Source organism: Lytechinus pictus, chromosome 2 (assembly GCF_037042905.1).
Source record: "Lytechinus pictus isolate F3 Inbred chromosome 2, Lp3.0, whole genome shotgun sequence".
NCBI classification, from domain to species: domain Eukaryota; kingdom Metazoa; phylum Echinodermata; class Echinoidea; order Temnopleuroida; family Toxopneustidae; genus Lytechinus; species Lytechinus pictus.
This window is the reverse complement of record NC_087246.1, coordinates 30,516,612-30,536,561: the sequence shown is the minus strand read 5'-3', so window position 1 is coordinate 30,536,561 and position 19,950 is coordinate 30,516,612. Positions and strand designations below refer to the sequence as shown.

Here is a 19,950-nt window from a genome sequence, read left to right as displayed (position 1 = left end):
TATGCTGCAGTCACATTTCCCCTTCGGTGGCCGTACGGCGAGTCGAAAGCAGCCGTTTTATTTCATTTTTACTCAAACCACCAATATGCAGCTGGTACAAAAATGTTTAAAGCGGCTGTTTTCGACTCGCCGTACGGCCACCGTAGGGGAAATGTGACTGCATCATAATATTTTCAACTCCCTGCTCTTTTCATGGATTCGTAATGAAAGAAATACAGAAATACTGTTAACAAGAAACCTTTTTAAAAAGTGTTTATTACATGATCAAAACATGAGATTTCTTTTCAAGTTAATGTTTAGCCGAGTTACTTCTATGTCTCGAGTCAGTCTCCACCGTTCTCCCCCGCCCTCCTCGGTCACATTAATCGATGATGCCATCCCTAATTGTGAATGAGCTAAAAAGAAAGGCTAATTTCACCTGACGCAAATGGATTTATGGGAATAATATTTGTGATGTTATCGTTGTTCGTAAATTCAAATTTATGCGTTCGACCTGATCGATGATTCGGCCAATCCTCAATTTTTAATATTTTTCTAACACATGGTTATTATTATATATTCCCTTCGGCCTCATGAATCCATTGATTCCCCAATTCATCCTCACTAATTCATTTGTCTGTATATCCATTCATTATTAATTTTCAAGCTATAAAACCAAGTTCTCTCAAAATATGGTCACCCATGGCTCGCACGGCGGCGTAGATTTCCTCGTAAGACGGTTGAATCTGCCATTCTGGGAGAAGCTGGCCGTACTCGCCCGTATCACGGAGTTCGATGGTGTACGAGTACTTGCACCCCAGGCCGCCGTTCTTATCGTCGCCCGTCGGTACAAAGTCCGCGTACCCGAAGTCCTTGCTAGACCCGGCAGCCGCGTCTGGAAGTTATCATTGAATGGAATTGAATGGATTTTTATTTCCATTTCATTTGTATCATTAACATATAACAATATGATGTATGTCACTTTGACGACTGTGATGATGGAGATGGTGGTGATGTTGTCATTGACGATGATGATGACGACAATGATGGTGACGGCGATGATGATGGGGATGATGATTGTGATGATGATGACGATGGTCATGATGGTGACGATGATGGTATGGTAATGATGATGTTGGTGAAGATGATGATATTGATGACGATCATAATGATGATGACGATCATGATATTGATGGTGATGATGACGATGATGGCTATGGTAATGATGATGTTTTTGACGATGATGATTTTGATGATGGTGATGTTAATGATGGTGATTACGATAATGGTGATGAAGACAATGATCGTGATGACGATAATGGTGATGGTGATCAGGAGGAGGACGAAGTTAGAAGTTACATGGGGGAATATAAAAAAAACTACCCTATATTTACTACATTCTGATTATTCCAAAGGGACAAGATAACAAGATACATCTTCTTACACATAATTTCAGCTCCAGCTCCGTACGTAAATTCCTTGCCATGAACCCCGTTTATAGCATCTGTTACAGCTCGAGCGAAAGCCATCTAACAAAAAAAATAGAGAGGTTGGTAAGATTGAAATCAAACACAATCTCGGAAATTTCATAACGTTGATGATACCATCAGTTGCGCAATGAGTCAACTGTTTTGAGTAGCCATGAAAGTTCAAGGGGTGGGGGGTGTAAACTTTTGAGAGCGAGCAAAAACATGACCCTTTTTAAAATGAAAATCTCAATCTGTGACAGATATACCATATTATCCAGAAAAGAATGTTATATTTTACCATTTTATTTTCCCTTTGTTCTTCTCTTTCCCTTTTTTTGTCTCGTTCATGGAACATTTTTTTTGTGGGGAAACTGTCCCACCAGTGGTATATAGTGCATTCGAACAGTGTAGAATTATGACATCATGAAATAGCATGCAGACTTGGGCTGTTGATATTGTTTTTATAACAAGAATTCAATTAGAATTTCGAAACAAATCGCTTTCCAATTATTTTTTTTCCATTTGGGATGGTTTACTCAATTCTAATTGCGCCAAAAACAAGCATGGCTAAAAAGCTTGTTTTGGTGGCAGCTCTAGTAAGGCTTCTCTGCCTTATAAGCTGTCTTCTCGTTTCATAAATTATTTCTATTTCTTGTATATTTCTATATCAAAATGTTTGTAAATGTTATTTTTAATCTATAAACGAAATAAATGCATATGAATGAATGAATGAAAAAGCTTAAATGTTCGAAAAGTTTTTCGAGATTGAATGTTCGGAAGATTCGCCTATTGTTCGCGGGGTCGCTATGAATCGCCTTTTGTTCAGGAGAAGTTTAAAAAATTAATTACTCGCCAAAGAAAAGGAACAATTGGCGAAGCTTCCGAACTTAAAGCGCGCATTTTGCGCACCTTGTTGCATAGAATACGAATGCTGGACTATGCCATTTTTTAACATTCGCGTTTTTGCAAGACCTTAAATTCGCAAAACATTCGCGAGTCTCGCGAAAACGGCACTTAACTTCCGAACTAATAATTTCTATTGAGCACGATCAAGATTTTTTTTTCAGTCTGGTTATTTTGCTTATAGGAAGGAAATGAGGGGCCAAACTACCTCAATCGACGACAGTCTTTATCCACATTATATTGTATTGTTATATTATGGAAGGGAGCTTAACTTTTTGAAGTGTTATACTAGACATGCTAGACCGATATGTCCGAAAATATCTTGATTGGACTTGATCTACTTGTCAAGTTTTTGTTCGCACGTCCTGCCCAGGAATCGCATCTGGAACGCGGTATCTTCAAGTGTTGCGGACAGCGTCTCGTCCATTAGCACAACATTCTACCTGGTCATCGTAATCTTTCGTGCGTGTATTGACGTCCTTGTACGACCACGGTGCGATGACCTTCTGTGAAAAGCTGTGCCAATCGATGAAGACAATGAAGTCCTGGCCCTGGGCTTTACGTTCCCTCAAAAACCTGGTGACAGCGGCCACCTCGGGTTCAGAGAGTGGTTCTGGACCATGGTACTTGTCTGAGCAAGGCCATGGACTGGTACCTGGACCTGGAAAAAAATAGGATGATCCAATCAGCAAGATATTTTGAATATGTAGAAGAGGTGGGCTCGGTCAGCGTTTTATGTTTCAATCTTAGCATGTTCCGCTCTGTTAAGGGTTTTTTGCCAGTATTTTTTTTCTGCAATTTTCAATTTCTATTTGCGTGACGAAATCAGGTGGGTGTTTTATAAAGCCCTTCGTAATTTAAGAGCGACTTTAAGAACGACTGGTGAAGTTTTCTTACGCGCAAAATAATCACCAATGAATATTCAATTGTGAATATCATTTAACACATGAAAGGGTCACCAGTCGTTCTTAAAGTCACTCTTAACTTACGAACAGCTTTATGAAACGGTCCCCTGTTCTGTTATTACTGAGGGAGCGTAATGCGCGCTCCCAATACCCTCGACTGCTATGAAGCGATGTTTACTGCTGTTGGCCCCTACAAGACGGCAGTCGGCTGATATATCCGCCCGGTAGGTATCCTCAATTGATGATCATTGATAATATTATCAATTTATAATAATTGATTTCGGGGATGGGGGCTTTTGGACGATAATATATCTTCTCAATCAGTCCCCTTACCTATTTTCCACAAGTAAACTGTAAAAAAGACAAACCTCCCCATTCGAACGCCCAGTTTCTATTCGGGTCCTTCCCTGTACAAGACGAGCCCTGGTTTGGCGATCGGGTTTTCCTCCATAGACGATCCTATCGATGAAGATATAAAACACGAGAGGTATGAAATAACTGGGATCCCCACGTGAAGGGGGATACGGAGCGAGAAATCAAGTTATGATCACCCCTTTAAAGTGCCCTTCATTAAGTTGAAATAAGGGCCCCGATAAAAACGAACTGGGGAGAATAACTGTCGATACAGCAATCCCTTCTTCCAATAACATGGTGTGAAATATTATATTTTGACAAGTATATAATAATATAAAAGTTAAAAAAGGAGGGGTAATCTGTGCTGGATTTGGGTCTACTCCCCTTACTCCAGTTGTAATAAACATATGTGATTGATTGACTGATTTTCAATCAAATATCCACACTTATTTTTAAAGATTGGCATTATGGTCCGCAAAATGACCCCCCAAAAAGGGAATCCCATTTGTCAAAAGATTGATATCTCTCATTCTTACCTGATCCCATGTGTATGAATAGCCATCTACGTTGAGAGATGGGACGATATACCAGTCTATATTATCAAGCATATTCACTGCCAATGTGTCACCATTTCTGTAGTCGTCTAGGAGCTATAAGATTCAGAAAAGGCATTTTAAATTTAGGTCACCATACTTCTACCTAACAAAAATACTCGGGCTCCATCCCAGCAAAGTATCGAATATGAATAAAGTAATTATGAATGCCACAAAAACAATTATACAGAAAATCTCTACAGGGCCAATAAGTTATATTATTGCGTAAATGTTAGTTAATATTTTCTCAATCGTTCTACACATTCCAGTGAATTCAGCTTCGTAACTTTTGCATAATTTTTTTTCAATGTTTAATATGATTAGGAAAAAAATGGATTATATTTTTTTCAGTGCAGTTTCAAAGAGAAATTACAAAAGGTTTATGGGTGTATCAGAATGGATTAAATGAATGTATGCAAAATAATAAAGGAAGTAATTGATGGGCACTCGCGTCCGACTTCGGACGCGAGACTCTTCTAGATAAAATTGAAAGATACCGTTGTTAATTTCTGATACCTTTTTAACAAGTTGAAAAACAATTGGTAACAGTTGGATTTATATAAATAAAGCATTAAAACTTGACACAATATCTTGTACATTTGATAGCATGCACGATAGATGTTTCATCATCACAAAGTGTACTATAACGTACGAGTTTATTATTAAGATTTTTTTCATATTATATGAAAACATTCTGAAAAAGTATATAAATTGATGCATCTAGGTTGACTAGATAAGGCATGGTTAAATGAGACTTCTATGTTATTTATATTCAAATTCGTGTCATTTTAATGATAAAAGATACATGGCTTTTTCATGGGTGATTGGCTTTTGTTCAGAGAACATGTTGACTCATGATGTATAACCCTGCATTCATGCATTACAACAAAGTGGGTCCTAATGCCCCAATCAGTGGCAGGGGATCCGGGAGAGCAGACGGGTGTCATAATCCCCAACTGGGGGGGGGGGGTGAATTTTATTGAAAATGACGGTAGAAAGTTGTGTAAAAATGGGACCTCCCACCTCCTCGGAGCGGAGCAAAGGCGATGATTTGAGCTATGCCCCATCTTTGTCATTGGACGCAGGGTACTGTGTAACTGAATTGATATTTCAAATTTATGTTCAAAAGGTTTTTTCAATAGGAAAGTTTTAAATGATGGTGATTGACCTTTTTATTATTATTTTTTTTTGGATTGTCGAAAAACTTTCAAAGAAAATTTGGTCCCCCCCTTACTGGTGAATTCTTGATCCACCACTTTTCACTTTTAAAAGATATTTTTAACTGTATTACAAAATGTATGAAAATTAAAACACGGGTTGTTCTTAACAAAACTAACAGCTTACCCGATACTTTTCCCGACATAGCAACCATAAATAAATTAACACTGTGTTCAAAGTAAAGTAGTTCATTTAATTAAAAAATAATTAATACAAATGTATTACTATAGAGCACTGAAATGTCCGTGAATTTGAAACCAATATATTAACCTTTCTCTACTCTCATAGAATAGGTCAATACCACATCAAGTAATATTTTCTTCTATTCCACATGTATTTAGAAGTTTTCTGAGTCGGAATTCCGTGTTATGTGCCTCTAAATCACGCCGGAGCCCTCCCCGAGCCCCCCCCCCCACACACTCTCTCCCCCTCCCTCTCCTACCCCTCGCTCTCCCTCTCCCCTTTCTCTTTCTTTCTCCCCCTCCTCGGGCCCCTCCTCCATCTCCCCCCTTCATGCATTTCTACCTTCTGAGTGAATCCCATAACAGTAGCCGGTGAGATCCATTCACGAGCATGAATACCGCCCTCAAACCAGACAGCAGTTGGGTTTTCAGATTGGCTTCGAGTTCCCCGGATCTAAACAAAATAAATTTACATAGGGATACATAAATGGAATCCAAACAAACCGAAATACAGCCTAGCAGACATAACCCATCAACCCATCTCCTGGATTGAAGAGTATAGTCGTTTCTGTAGTAGTAATTGTAGCAGCAGCAATGGTAGTAGTAGTAGTAGTAGTAGTAGTAGTAGTAGTAGTAGTAGTAGTAGTAGTAGTAGTAGTAGTAGTAGTAGTAGTAGTAGTAGTAGTAGTAGTAGTAGTAGTAGTAGTAGTAGTAGTAGTAGTAGTAGTAGTAGTAGTAGTAGTAGTAGTAGTAGTAGTAGTAGTAGTAGTAGAAGTAGTAGGAGTAGTAGGAGTAGGAGTAGGAGTAGTAGTAGTAATAGTAGTAGTAGTAATAGTAGTAGTAGTAATAGTAGTAGTAGTAGTAGTAGTAGTAGTAGTAGTAGTAGTAGTAGTAGTAGTAGTAGTAGTATAGTATAGGAGTAGAAGTAGTAGTAGTAGTAGTAGTAGTAGTAGTAGTAGGAGTAGAAGAAGTAGTAGTAGTAGTAGTAGTAGTAGTAGTAGTAGTAGTAGTAGTAGTAGTAGTAGTAGTAGTAGTAGTAGTAGTAGATGTAGTAGGAGTATTAGGAGTAGGAGTAGTAGTAGTAATAGTAGTAGTAGTAATAGTAGTAGTAATAGTAGTAGTAGTAGTAGTAGTAGTAGTAGTAGTAGTAGTAGTAGTAGTAGTAGTAGTAGTAGTAGTAGTAGTAGTATAGTATAGGAGTAGAAGTAGTAGTAGTAGTAGTAGTAGTAGTAGTAGTAGTAGTAGTAGTAGTAGTAGTACACATTAAAAACGCTGTTTAATATTTTATACAACGCTGTTTACTCTATGAACCTTACAGTATTTGTTTAACCGTTTAAACAATCATGTTTAATTCATTGAAAATTAAAGTTTAAACAGTTTAAACAAGTGTTTAAATCTTAAACAGTAATTGTTTAAACTTTAAACAATTACAGTAAGGTTCATATAATAAACAGCGTTGTATAATTTTTTACTGTGTAGTGTAGTAGTAAATTACTACTACTACTACTACTACTATTACTACTAGTAATAATAATAATAATAGTAGTAGTAGTAGTAGTAGTAGTAGTAGTAGTAGTAGTAGAAGTAGGAGTAGTAGGGGTAGTGGCTGCAGCAGAGGCAGGAGTAGCAGTAATTACCGTTATTGATTTATGTATTGAAAAGAAATTTAACACTATTATGTGTTAGATTCAAACTCCTTGGTGTATTTTAACATCTGAGAGTCTGGTATCCTCAGACTGGTGTTGGCCTTATCACACCGGAGATTTTATAGTGTAGTTGCACTGTAGTTTAATGAATAGATTGATTAATTAATACTAATGGTAAACAAATAATATTATATACTCATAATGATCTAATCTCACCTTGAATCCATTAATTGGCCTTCCTTCATAAGAGTGGTCTAGTAGAAAAGGTGAGACGATGTCAGAGTATTCTGTTGCTATGTCAGACACCCATTGCTGAATCTAGAATTGTTTTGAAAAAAAAGTGTAAATTATGCCCGAAAACCAGTAAATAATCAATCTTGAATTTGAGCCCAAGTTCATGAAAACAACCTTACTTTCAAAATCAGGTAAAGTTTAGGTTTGCGATAATGCTAAAACGAAGACCCATTATAATTGTCATAAATTTAGATATGGTCACACTGTAGAAGTAGCACTACGGGGAGCCAATAGGTGAAGGAAATAAATATTTAGTTTTAGTGAAAAAAATATTATTAATAAGAAAATGCAATCACCCCCCATTTAAAATACTACCCTTCGAGATAGTGATGCATTTCTTTTTTTTTTCTTTTTTTTTCATTTCATTTATTTTATTTTCAACAAAATATGAACCAAGTAAATACAATCATATCAATCAATGTCATAAACATTATACCAAGGACATTAAAGCAACTTAAAATAGACATGTTATAAAAAAAAATACAGACAAAGGATTATATTCATTATGTGTACCATAATTATAATATGCTGTGATCCTTCACAATGGGGCGGGGCTAGCCTTGCGTAATGCAATATTTTAATTATCAATTCATCAATCGCTTCAAATACAAATACCTCATCGTACGGGTGGTACACGTTGTAATCAAAGTTTGCCAATGGACCTGTTCGCGGTTCACGGTCCCGCCTCTCATGAATAGCTGACATCTGATTGGCTATAAGTTGACCTACGTCGTCGATGGTGACCTTATTTGGGAGTCCGATGGTGTTCATGACGTCACTGAGAGTGCCCTGGAATCGGGGAGGGATCATGATGTTGACCGATTCGCCAGGGATCTTGGAAATGCTTGACCAGAAATCAAGCTAAGGAAAGGGAAGAATGAAAAAGGGAGTGTAATTCTGTTGAATTTCTTGGTTGATGACATTGACGATCGTGTAGTGGTTCTATTTTATCAGTCAAACTTCTTAAAACGCCCCCTCCAGGATCGCCATAGTAAAATTTATTTGTTATCTATTTCATTTACATTAACTGTTCCTAAAACCATTCAATTTAGTCCAAAAAAGGAGAAGAGAGAGAGGGAGAGAGGATGGAAGAGTACAAGAGAGAGATGTTTGAGAACAATGAATTTTCTTGAAATAATAAAGGAAGTTACTTGCAAGTTGATATAAGAAACTTACCACATCTCCAAGATTCGATTCTATTTCCCTCAGCCATGTCCTGTGCGCATTGTTGGCGGGAACCACTCTCCACACTTGCCATCTATTATGATATGATTTTAATGCAGATATTGATTTAAAGAAAAGCCCAAATTATGATTTATGACAAATATTTTAACACCAACACCAACTATCTTTTAACAAAGGCCTGCACAAGCATGCACGGATCCAGGGGCGGTGCGACTATTTTCAATGACCTTTTTTATTTGTCATTTTTTTCGTTGTTGAAAGGAGAATGCAAGGTCATGAATCAGTGGCGTACCTGGGATTTTTCACAGGGGGGGAGGGCAAAACCGTCCGCCAAAAAATTTGACAAGCCAAAAAAAAAAAAAAAAAAAAGGTCTTCAATCACAAATGAAGGATTTCGTACCAGAAAAAAATTTGACAAGCAAAAAAAAAAAAAAAAAAAAAAAAAAGGGTCTTCAAGCTCGTCAGGGGGGGGGGGGCAGGGATACGTCTTTTGCATGGGTTTTGGCTCGTCAGGGGGGGGCAGATTGCCCCCTCTGCCCCCCTCCCCCGTAGGTACGCTAGTGTCATGAATCCTGGCTTCGGCTGTGGATACAATCTATAATGCATAATCTGTAATTTTATCTTTACAGACTTGGATATACCGAATATAATTTATCGGATGCGAGGGCTCACAATTATGATGGCCTATGGCATGGACTAAACATCACATTGATTAAGTGTATAGTTCCTAATTAGTCATCGGACTAATTACAGTATAATGATGGTATTGCTCTCCAGTCCTCATAAAAACAATATTGAAACTCTCATTATTTTACTCACCCCTCATATTTGGCTGAAGAAAAGCCGACGGAGATGACCAAAATTGCGACCACTCTCATGAGCATTTTCATGATGATGTTAGTTATCCCCACGATAACAATGGTTTTAGTTTGTTATGAACCTCTTATCGTATACCAAAAATAGATTATTCGATGACGTTACGTGTTGATGTTTTGAAATCATTATCTTGGGAACTTGAACATACGATATAGAGTTGATTGATAGGATTAGTACTATGCATCAATAAGCTTATTGGATAAAAAGACGCTTTAGGCAAGTTTACAAACTTGGAATACTTAACTTTACAACCATTACAAAATCAAACTGTACTGAGAGGAAGGGGGTAGTGCAACCTGGAAAAATCCAATCAGACAGGAGAGGCAAAATGTTCAACAGCTAAAAACAAAAGGTCATTGAAATTCTGTCAGTGGGGGCACTAAGCCCTTCTCTTTCTCAGGGACGCTAGTGAATGGGGGAGGGGTCGTGTTTTATTGTTTGTTTGAGCGCTTGGTTGGAGTATACGAAATTGGATTTGCCGAACCTTAAGGTACAATTCCACCCAAACAAAAAGTTGATTTAAATAAAAAGAGAAAAATCCAACAAACATAACACTAAAAATTTCATCAAAATCGGATGTAAAATAAGAAAGTTATGACATTTAAAGTTTCCCTTAATTTCACAAAACAGTTATATGCACATCCCGGTCTGTATGCAAATAAGGGAACTTATGACATCACTCACTATTTCTTTCGCATTTTATTATATGAAAATCTAATTTTCACCTCATCGTCCTGTGAAAAAAAGTTTTATTTCTTAACGACCATGTGAAATTACAACTGTTAAATATTTTATGGTTCAGTCAGGTTGGTCCTTATTGTCTAATCTGTAAAAATTTGAATATTGTTTAATTCAAACAATAAAAATCAAAAGAAATAGTGAGTAAGGGACATCATCGATTTTCTCATTTGCATGTGACTAAATTTGGGTTACTACTAAATTGTGCATATAACTCTTGTGAAAAATAAGCGAAACTTTAAATGTCATAACTTTGTCACAAGCCCAGTGCAAAAGCAAAGGACAAAAATACTCTAGAGAAAAGATAATTGCCTATGTACTGTTTACACAACAAATCACGAAAAAGAAAATGGATTGGAATTACAAATCAAATGAAATATCTTTAATCATAATTAAATTCAATGCGTTCACTTCTGTGAATAATATGGCGTAACATCAACGAATAAATTCATAATGAAATTTCATTTCGAATAACATAAAGTCCTTAGCTGTTATCATTTCGTTGGGGCCCATTGAAGAAAACTGACGAGTTTATCGCGAGCAATGGCGAATCCGAACATCGATGACTCATCACTATGACGTCACACTGGAGGGCGATTCCCGAGACTTCTGTCCCGTCCGGAGTTCCCGTAAGCACCCTCAGTACTCACTGTTGATACGGCTCTGCCTTTAGAACCTCGATACCAAAAACCCTACAATAAATAGTAAACATGGAACCACACTTCTAATACATTGATCTAATCACGCAATTGATTCATTAATTAGTTTTGCATAACTAGTTGTCAATAAGTGTCCATGTTTGATTGATGGAAATTCATTTCAAAATTATCCATAAAGTAATCTTTCAAAATACGTTCAATCTTACAAATACATTACAAATTAATTATGCCAATCCCTTATAGATAAACACACAACATGTTCAGGCATAGTATGTAAACAAACCCATTAAACGGACGTAATGTCAAAAATCTGTTAAATAGTTTTAATTTGCAAAATTCAACATTAAATAACTTTCACATATTCTGCAATAAACTTAAAACCTTATTTCGTGCAAATTTCCGTCTTAGTTTTAAAGATTATTGAAATATCCTAGTAGGAAGTAATTTTGACTTACCACGTATGTGGGTTAAGAAATACACCAAGAAATCATCTAAAACTCCTTCCTGACATAGCAGCATAAAATATGATTAGCTCGTCGATAAAACAAATCCATATTATGTGTCTGCTAAAATTATAGCAAAATGATGAAGTTGATATTGCCCCTAAGGCAAAAACAAATCGAGACAAATCATGTCAGCTCCATCCAAACCAATAAAACGTAATGACCAAAATTAATAGGCCTACAGTACACGACGCCGTCGGATCGGGTTTTAGGGCGTAGTTCATTTGCCTAACAAAAGTTTTACAATTAATTTGCATATACGTATGCGCTTCGCCTAGACGTAATGTCCAGTCTTTAAGAAAAGCTCTAAATTAGTAAGATTCATACACTTAACCTTGACAAATAACCGCCAACCCAAAATGATATTACTGCTTTAGAGATTTTCAATGTTATCAAATTATAAAAGTTAGTTCACTCTATTTTATGAACCATTCAATCTTCGGGACATCTACTGAGGAAATCTGCTCCCACATTATCAGATCCCTTGATAACCTCAACATGGAAATTATAGGACTGTAATGCCAACGCCCACCGTAAAACTCTGGGATTTTTCAATCTCGCTTGCGACAAGTATGCCAAAGGAAAGTGGTCCGTCTGCAACGTGAACTTCCTCCCATGTAAGAAGTAGGCAAACTTCTTAACAGCCCACGCTAAGGCAAGACACTCGCGCTCTACTATCGGATACAAGCGTTCGCGATCAAGTAACTTACGACTGGCAAAACAAATGGGAAACAATTTCTCTTCATGAGTTTGCATCAACACGGCGCCGATGCCAACATCAGATGCATCCGTGCGCACAACGAACTCGCTATCGATGTCCGGTAATCTAAGTACAGGAAAATGACTCAGCCTGCTCTTAAGTGTTTGGAAAGCGTGTTCATGCGCTTCCTCCCACTTTACTTTCGTAGCACTATTTTTCTTCGTGAGATCGGATAGAGGGGCAGCAATGGTGGCCATATTTGGGATAAATTTCCGGTAGTACCCCACTAGACCAAGAAATGACCTTACCTCCTTCTTTGTTGTCGGTCGGGATGACGACAACACTTGCTTGATCTTCGCTGGCGTAGGTTTCACCTCACCTTGTTCCACGATGTGTCCAAGAAATTCTACTGAGCTACATGCAGCATGACACTTGCTCGGTCGAGCAGTGAGATGACTTTCCCTTAATCGTGATAGGACTCTCCTTACATCTTCCAGATGCTCTTCCCATGATGAACTATAGATGAGGATGTCATCTATATAATGAAGGACGTGAGGGAGTTCATCTAACACCTTCCTCATCATTCTGGTAAACACAGCAGGGGCGTTAACCATGCCAAAGGGAAGTACCAAGAACTCGTACTGGCCATCAGGAGTTACAAACGCCGTTTTCCCACGGTCCTCCTCGACCACTGGTACCTGCCAATATCCTTTTGACAAGTCAATTTTAGTGAAGTACTTGGCATCTCCGATATCTGCGATTACCTGATCTATGTTGGGAATTGGTTCGTTGTCGATGACTGTTTTAGCGTTGATCTTCCTATAGTCAACGCAGAATCTATTCTTCCCGTCCTTTTTCTTGACGATTACCACAGGTGATGCATAGGGCGATGTAGACTTTTCGATTACTCCCATCCCAAGCATCGTCTCTACTTCCTCTCTAATCGTCTGTCGTAGTGCTTGAGGTACTGGGCAGGGGCGTGATCTGATGTGTTCGGCCGAAGTCAACTCCACCGAATGACTAATGATGTCCGTCTTCCCAGGGACATAGGTCATGACGTCTGTGAATTCCCGGAAGAGCGCCTGCATCTGAGTTCGCATGTCGACGGGTACGTCGTCGCCAAACTCCACGTCATCGATGCTTTCCGTCTGCTCAACTACTGGGAATATAATGCTCGCAGAACCATCACTCTCGTCACCCTCATCCACAATATGGATAGCAGCAACTTGATCAGCTGGGGCTGAAACTTCTTGACTACCATCTTCATGTTCCCTCTCAACATACCTCTTCAGTAGATTGGCGTGATAAGTCTTCTCTTTTCCATTCACCATCAACTTGTAGTTGTTCCTAGCAACCCTCTTCACGACCTCATAAGGACCTCTCCAATGCATGAGTAGCTTATTGCTGCTAGTTGGTAGAAGTAGAAGAACTTGATCACCACACTCAAATCTCCTCTCCTTCGCCTTAACGTCGAAGTGTGTCTTGTACTTCGTTGAAGCCTTCGTAAGCTCCTTCCTAGCGAGCTCACAAGTCGACTCTAGTCGTTCCTGCAAATCAATGACATACTGATAAACTGATTTGACTTCTTCTTCTGGGACTTCTGTAGACCATAATTCCTTGAGAATAGTCATGGGTCCCCTGACAGTTCTCCCATACATTAATTCAAATGGAGAATATCCAAGACTCTCATGTGGAACCTCACGATACGCAAACAGAAGCGCGGGTAAGTATCTATCCCAATCTTTAGGACATTCCTGACACATCCTACGCAACATTTGCTTTAGGGTCCCATTGAACCGTTCACATGCTCCATTAGCCATTGGATGGTAAGGAGTAGTGTGAAACTGGCTAACTCCTAACAATTGGGCAGCTTCTTTCATAACTCCCGAAACAAACTGAGTACCATTATCAGACAATATTTGATTAGGTACACCTAAGCGTGAAAATATTTCAACTAGGGCCTCTGCCACACGCTCGGCTTCAATTCGAGGTAGGGCTACTGCCTCAGGGTAGCGAGTAGCTAGATCAACTACAGTCAAGATATACCTATTCCCTCTATCAGTAATGGGATCTAGGGGTCCTATCAAATCTACTGCAATTCGTTTGAAACAAGTATCTATCAAAGGGGGAATTACGAGTGGCACCTTACCAATCCGTCCTTTAGGCATTGTACGTTGACATGCGTCGCAAGAAGCACAATCCGGACCTTTCGTTTGAGGACGCGCACGCTTATTTACGACGTTAGTTGATTTTGGAAGAGACTTTTTGGGCCCGTCATCATGGTCGTCCTGCAATGCAAATTGTGTGACATGAGATTTTTTTTTCGTTTCGCATCTGCGACGGAAACATTCAATATGCGTTTCGTGTGCAAAATTTTGGTTGCTACTATGGTAACAGCGATATATCTCATTGAGGACGACTTTCCAAAGCCACATTTGACTCCTCCTAGAGCTCGAGAGGCCGCCCGGGGGGCCCACTTCCATTGATTAGTGGATCCCAGGAGCGACCACGCGTAAAAGGGGACAGAGTGGGCAGGTACGTTACGTATAGGCCTATGTAACGTTATAAGGGTGTCAAAACGATGTTTAAAATGCTGACAAAAAAGGGATATCCAATACTTGTAGGGTTTCACAAGCCAAATTCTTGTTAAGAGATGCATTTTCATAATCTGGAAAAGAATTACTTCCCAGCTTGTTTAGGGTATTTTTCGAAACCCCATGGTCGTGCCTGGTATCCACTCATTAATGGAAGTGGTCCCCCCGGAATTTGAATCTAATCCCCATTTCTGGGGGAAGTAAAACATAATGCCCATTACATCGTGTGCGAGAGGCATATCGTTTGTGTAGAAGGAATAAACAAAAGAAACAAAAGAAACAAAAAGAAACGAGTTCAAATGTATTACATAATGGTGTGCACATATCAACTCACGCGAAATGTTCGGCTGGAGAGGTTGATCTGACCCATGAAATCAATTGCCAGTGATACACCAATAATCCACATTAAATGTAATATCGATTCGATGGACTGTAATGATCTATATCTAAGCCTTCATTCAGTAAGTTTTTCCTCACTCAATATGTACTCGATTTGTTTGAAAAACCACTTTCTTATCCATGTCATAATCTATTTTAGGTCTTCATTTCGAATATCTCAAACCATCAGTCGTAATATACATGCATGTATGGTGCGAGTGTCGCAGAAAAGGATTTTGCACACGAAAAGCAGATCTGTAGGGCCTGTAACCCCCCTATAACACAAAGTTTAGCATTGATTGTAGAGCAGTTTTCTACGTTTGATTCTATTGACTATAATGCACATTCAATCTTAAAAATCAAGTGTATGATTAAGCGTTAACTTTTGTGTTAGGGGACCCTAATATTAGCGTCCGTGAGGATTGCGAAAGGTCCCAAATAACGCTTGACATCGGATTGTAGTCCAGGCCAGAAGAATTGCGTCAGGATCCTGTCATTCGTCTTCCTTGTCTTCAGATGTCCAGCTAATGCAGAGTCATGAGCTAGTCGAAGAACTTGAGATCTGAACGGCTTGGGTACCAACAGTTGAGTAAACGTCTTCCCCTGGGTGTTACCTAGTGACCTGTATTCACGGAATAGAAGACCATTCTTAAAGTAAAATCTCACTTCGCTATTCTTCCCTACAAGCTTTGACTCACCCTTTTCTGCTAAATCTCTTAGTTTCTTCAGCGTTGCATCTGCCTTCTGTGCTGCAATAACATCCTCACGGGTTGCGATACACTCCTGCTGCTTTGACGATCCAAGACTCATGAACGGCCGATCCTTTCGTCTCTTCGTCCCTCGAGTCTCCACTCCTGCCCCTTGTTCCACCTCTTCATTGATAGTTGACTCACTCATCAACTCACTTGGTTGCTCTTGAATGATGACATCATCCTGGTTGTGCGGCTGGGACACATCATTCGGTATCTTTTCGTCTGGTACTTGAGTAACGCCTGACAGATCATCTTCTGTGGCCTCCGACGATGAGGGCGTACTCTGCTCTCTTACAGTTGTCTCCTTTATGTCATCAGGATCACCGTCACAGGAGGATCTATCCTCCTTGATGGATGACTCGCCGTCACTCGCCTTAGTGTAGGTCCAGTTCTGATCCTCATCTCCAGGTTTCCTGGCACCTGTAATATTTCCGATGACTAAATCGTACAACGGGTTATCAACACATAATGCTGTCACATTACCTTGGAAATATGGGGTACTAACATACAGCCTTGCCTCTGGCATCCGTCTAATTGTTCGGTCAATTAGCATACATAGCCTTGTTTTTCCTGTAAACTGAGCTTTCTTCACTAAATCCGTACGAACAATCACGCAACTACAACCTGAATCGCGCAAGACTGTTATTTTCTTGCCATTTATACTGCCATCACAAGTGGGCATATCTGATTCTACTGTACAAGCCGTATAAAGCAACGGAATTTCATGACCACACTGCAGCTTTACCGTAGCTGAATCGGGACTAACACCTTGCGTTTGCGGTGTTGACATATCAGGGCATACGCCGACTACGCATGCGTTCACAGATTGCTTACGCGAATCCGAGCTTAACTTGCCTGACCCGTCTCTCGAATTACTGCCCTTTTTGTTTGGACACCTGGCCATAAAATGACCTGATTTACCGCAAGTATAGCAAGCTTTTGGATTAGGACTTATGTCGCTTCGGTCCTTACTTTTACCATCTCTCAATTTGCGAGCATTTTCTTCACGGCGTGCGCGTCTACCGGAGTCAGTTGTAGCTGACACATGCGCACTCCTATATTGCTCAGCTAGCAAAATTAGCTCTGGAACGTTTTCGGGATTTCTCTCCCGCATAAATACAGACAATGAACGCTCAGAGGTCTCGTAAATGTGTTCACGAACTATTACATCCAACAACGCATCAAATGTCTTTTCTTTGCCGCTCAAATCAATGCAGCGCGTGACGTAACGAATCAAACGGTTAGCATATTGGTAATAAGATTCTTCTCCGCCTTTCTTCGCTTCGCGAAAGCGTTTCCAATTTCCTTCACTCGTAAGAGCAAAGTATTGCAATAGCATGTTCTTAAAGGACAAGTCCACCCCCCAAAAATGTTGATTTGAATAAATAGAGAAAAATCAAACTAGCATAACACTGAAAATTTTATCAAAATCGGATGTAAAATAAGAAAGTTATGGCATTTTAAAGTTTCGCTTATTTTTCACAAAACAGTGATATGCACAACTCAGTGACATGCAAATGAGTCAGTCGATGATGTCTATCACTCACTATTTCTTTTGTTTTCTATTGTTTGAATTATACAATATTTCATTTTTTACAGATTTGACCATAGGGACCGACTTGACTGAACCATATAGTATTAAACAATGCTAATTCCAGATGTATAGGGAGGAATTAATCAATTTTTCACTTGACAATGAAGAGAAAATGAGAATATTTCATATTTCATATAATAAAATACAAAAAAAATAGTGAGTGGATGACGTCATCAGTCTCCTCATTTGCATACTGACCAGGATGTGCATATAACTGTTTTGTGAAATTAAGTGAAATTTTAAAATGTCATAACTTTCTTATTTTACATCCGATTTTGATGAAATTTTCAGTGTTACGCTTGTTGGATTTTTCTCCTTTTATTCAAATAATTTTTTTGTTGGGGTGAACTTGTCCTTTAAGGAGATCGTAATCGGTTGCCTCCTCTGCGCTTATTGAACAATATACATCTAGGGCGGGACCTGTCAACAAGTTGCCTAGAGCAGACGCCCAACAATCCTTTGGCCATTTACTCAAAGTCGCGTGCCGTTCAAAACGGTCTATGTACGCATCTAGTTCATCCGTTTTGTCTCGGAACGCTGGCATACAGGGGATTTTACTAAGACCCTCAGACGATGTCCCAATAACTTTCCTACTTTCACTTATCTTCAAATCTAACTCCTTTTGTTTCGTTACCTCTTCTAACCTTCTTTGATCATCTTCCCTCCTAAGTCTTCGTTCATCTCTTTCTATCTGTTCGTTTCTACGCTTTTCTTCGAGAACCTTGTCACGTTCTTTACAAGCAAATTCTAATAATTCTTTACCCGCTAGTCCACACACTTTACCGAATTCAACAAACTTTTCCAAATCCATTCTTTAAATTCTATTTGTTATGAACAGTACTGCAATTAATTATTTTTCTCATCCCAAGGACATGCCCCCATTTGTCACAAGCCCAGTGCAAAAGCAAAGGACAAAAATACTCTAGAGAAAAGATAATTGCCTATGTACTGTTTACACAACAAATCACGAAAAAGAAAATGGATTGGAATTACAAATCAAATGAAATATCTTTAATCATAATTAAATTCAATGCGTTCACTTCTGTGAATAATATGGCGTAACATCAACGAATAAATTCATAATGAAATTTCATTTCGAATAACATAAAGTCCTTAGCTGTTATCATTTCGTTGGGGCCCATTGAAGAAAACTGACGAGTTTATCGCGATCAATGGCGAATCCGAACATCGATGACTCATCACTATGACGTCACACTGGAGGGCGATTCCCGAGACTTAGAACTGTCCCGTCCGGAGTTCCCGTAAGCACCCTCAGTACTCACTGTTGATACGGCTCTGCCTTTAGAACCTCGATACCAAAAACCCTACAATAAATAGTAAACATGGAACCACACTTCTAATACATTGATCTAATCACGCAATTGATTCATTAATTAGTTTTGCATAACTAGTTGTCAATAAGTGTCCATGTTTGATTGATGGAAATTCATTTCAAAATTATCCATAAAGTAATCTTTCAAAATACGTTCAATCTTACAAATACATTACAAATTAATTATGCCAATCCCTTATAGATAAACACACAACATGTTCAGGCATAGTATGTAAACAAACCCATTAAACGGACGTAATGTCAAAAATCTGTTAAATAGTTTTAATTTGCAAAATTCAACATTAAATAACTTTCACATATTCTGCAATAAACTTAAAACCTTATTTCGTGCAAATTTCCGTCTTAGTTTTAAAGATTATTGAAATATCCTAGTAGGAAGTAATTTTGACTTACCACGTATGTGGGTTAAGAAATACACCAAGAAATCATCTAAAACTCCTTCCTGACATAGCAGCATAAAATATGATTAGCTCGTCGATAAAACAAATCCATATTATGTGTCTGCTAAAATTATAGCAAAATGATGAAGTTGATATTGCCCCTAAGGCAAAAACAAATCGAGACAAATCATGTCAGCTCCATCCAAACCAATAAAACGTAATGACCAAAATTAATAGGCCTACAGTACACGACGCCGTCGGATCGGGTTTTAGGGCGTAGTTCATTTGCCTAACAAAAGTTTTACAATTAATTTGCATATACGTATGCGCTTCGCCTAGACGTAATGTCCAGTCTTTAAGAAAAGCCAGTCTAAATTAGTAAGATTCATACACTTAACCTTGACAACTTTCTTATTTTACATCCGATTTTGATGAAATTTTTGGTGTTATGTTTGTTGGATTTTTCTCTTTTCATTCAAATCAACTTTTTGTTGGGGTGGACTTGTACTTTAAGGTTCGGCAAACCCAATTTCGTAAACTCCAACCAAGCGCTCAAACAAACAATAAAATATGATCCCTCCCCATTCACTAGCGTCCCTGAGAAAGAGAAGGGCAGAGTGCGCCCACTGACAGAATTTCAATGACCTTACATCCGATTTTGATGAAATTTTAGGCATTATGCTTGTCTGATTTT

The 19,950-nt window shown here is 38.7% G+C and overlaps 1 protein-coding gene and 1 long non-coding RNA gene across 3 annotated transcripts; both read right to left on the bottom strand.

The window, feature by feature from the left end:
- Positions 1-234: 234 nt before the first annotated feature.
- LOC129272956 (carboxypeptidase B-like) lies at positions 235-17,773 on the bottom strand. Of its 2 annotated transcripts, XM_064115315.1 has the most exons (10): positions 9,548-9,751; positions 8,720-8,801; positions 8,159-8,404; positions 7,466-7,567; positions 5,947-6,057; positions 4,147-4,260; positions 3,625-3,715; positions 2,795-3,012; positions 1,424-1,508; positions 235-874 (listed from the first exon to the last, which is right to left on the bottom strand). In XM_064115315.1, the coding sequence occupies exons 1-10, from the start codon at positions 9,616-9,618 to the stop codon at positions 642-644; spliced, it is 1,353 nt and encodes a 450-aa protein (XP_063971385.1). In that variant the 5' UTR covers positions 9,619-9,751; the 3' UTR covers positions 235-641. The 2 variants fall into 2 exon arrangements, with proteins under 2 accessions (XP_063971385.1, XP_063971380.1); XM_064115310.1 differs by lacking the exons at positions 235-874; positions 1,424-1,508; positions 2,795-3,012; ... (4 more) ...; positions 8,159-8,404; positions 9,548-9,751 and adding an exon at positions 15,875-17,773 and having other exon boundaries at positions 8,724-8,801.
- A 732-nt stretch (positions 17,774-18,505) lies between these two features.
- LOC135158052 (uncharacterized) lies at positions 18,506-19,615 on the bottom strand. The gene is made up of 2 exons (XR_010296870.1): positions 19,270-19,615; positions 18,506-18,847 (listed from the first exon to the last, which is right to left on the bottom strand). It is a non-coding gene; the product is annotated as an uncharacterized LOC135158052 (long non-coding RNA).
- Between the last annotated feature and the right edge of the window lie 335 nt (positions 19,616-19,950).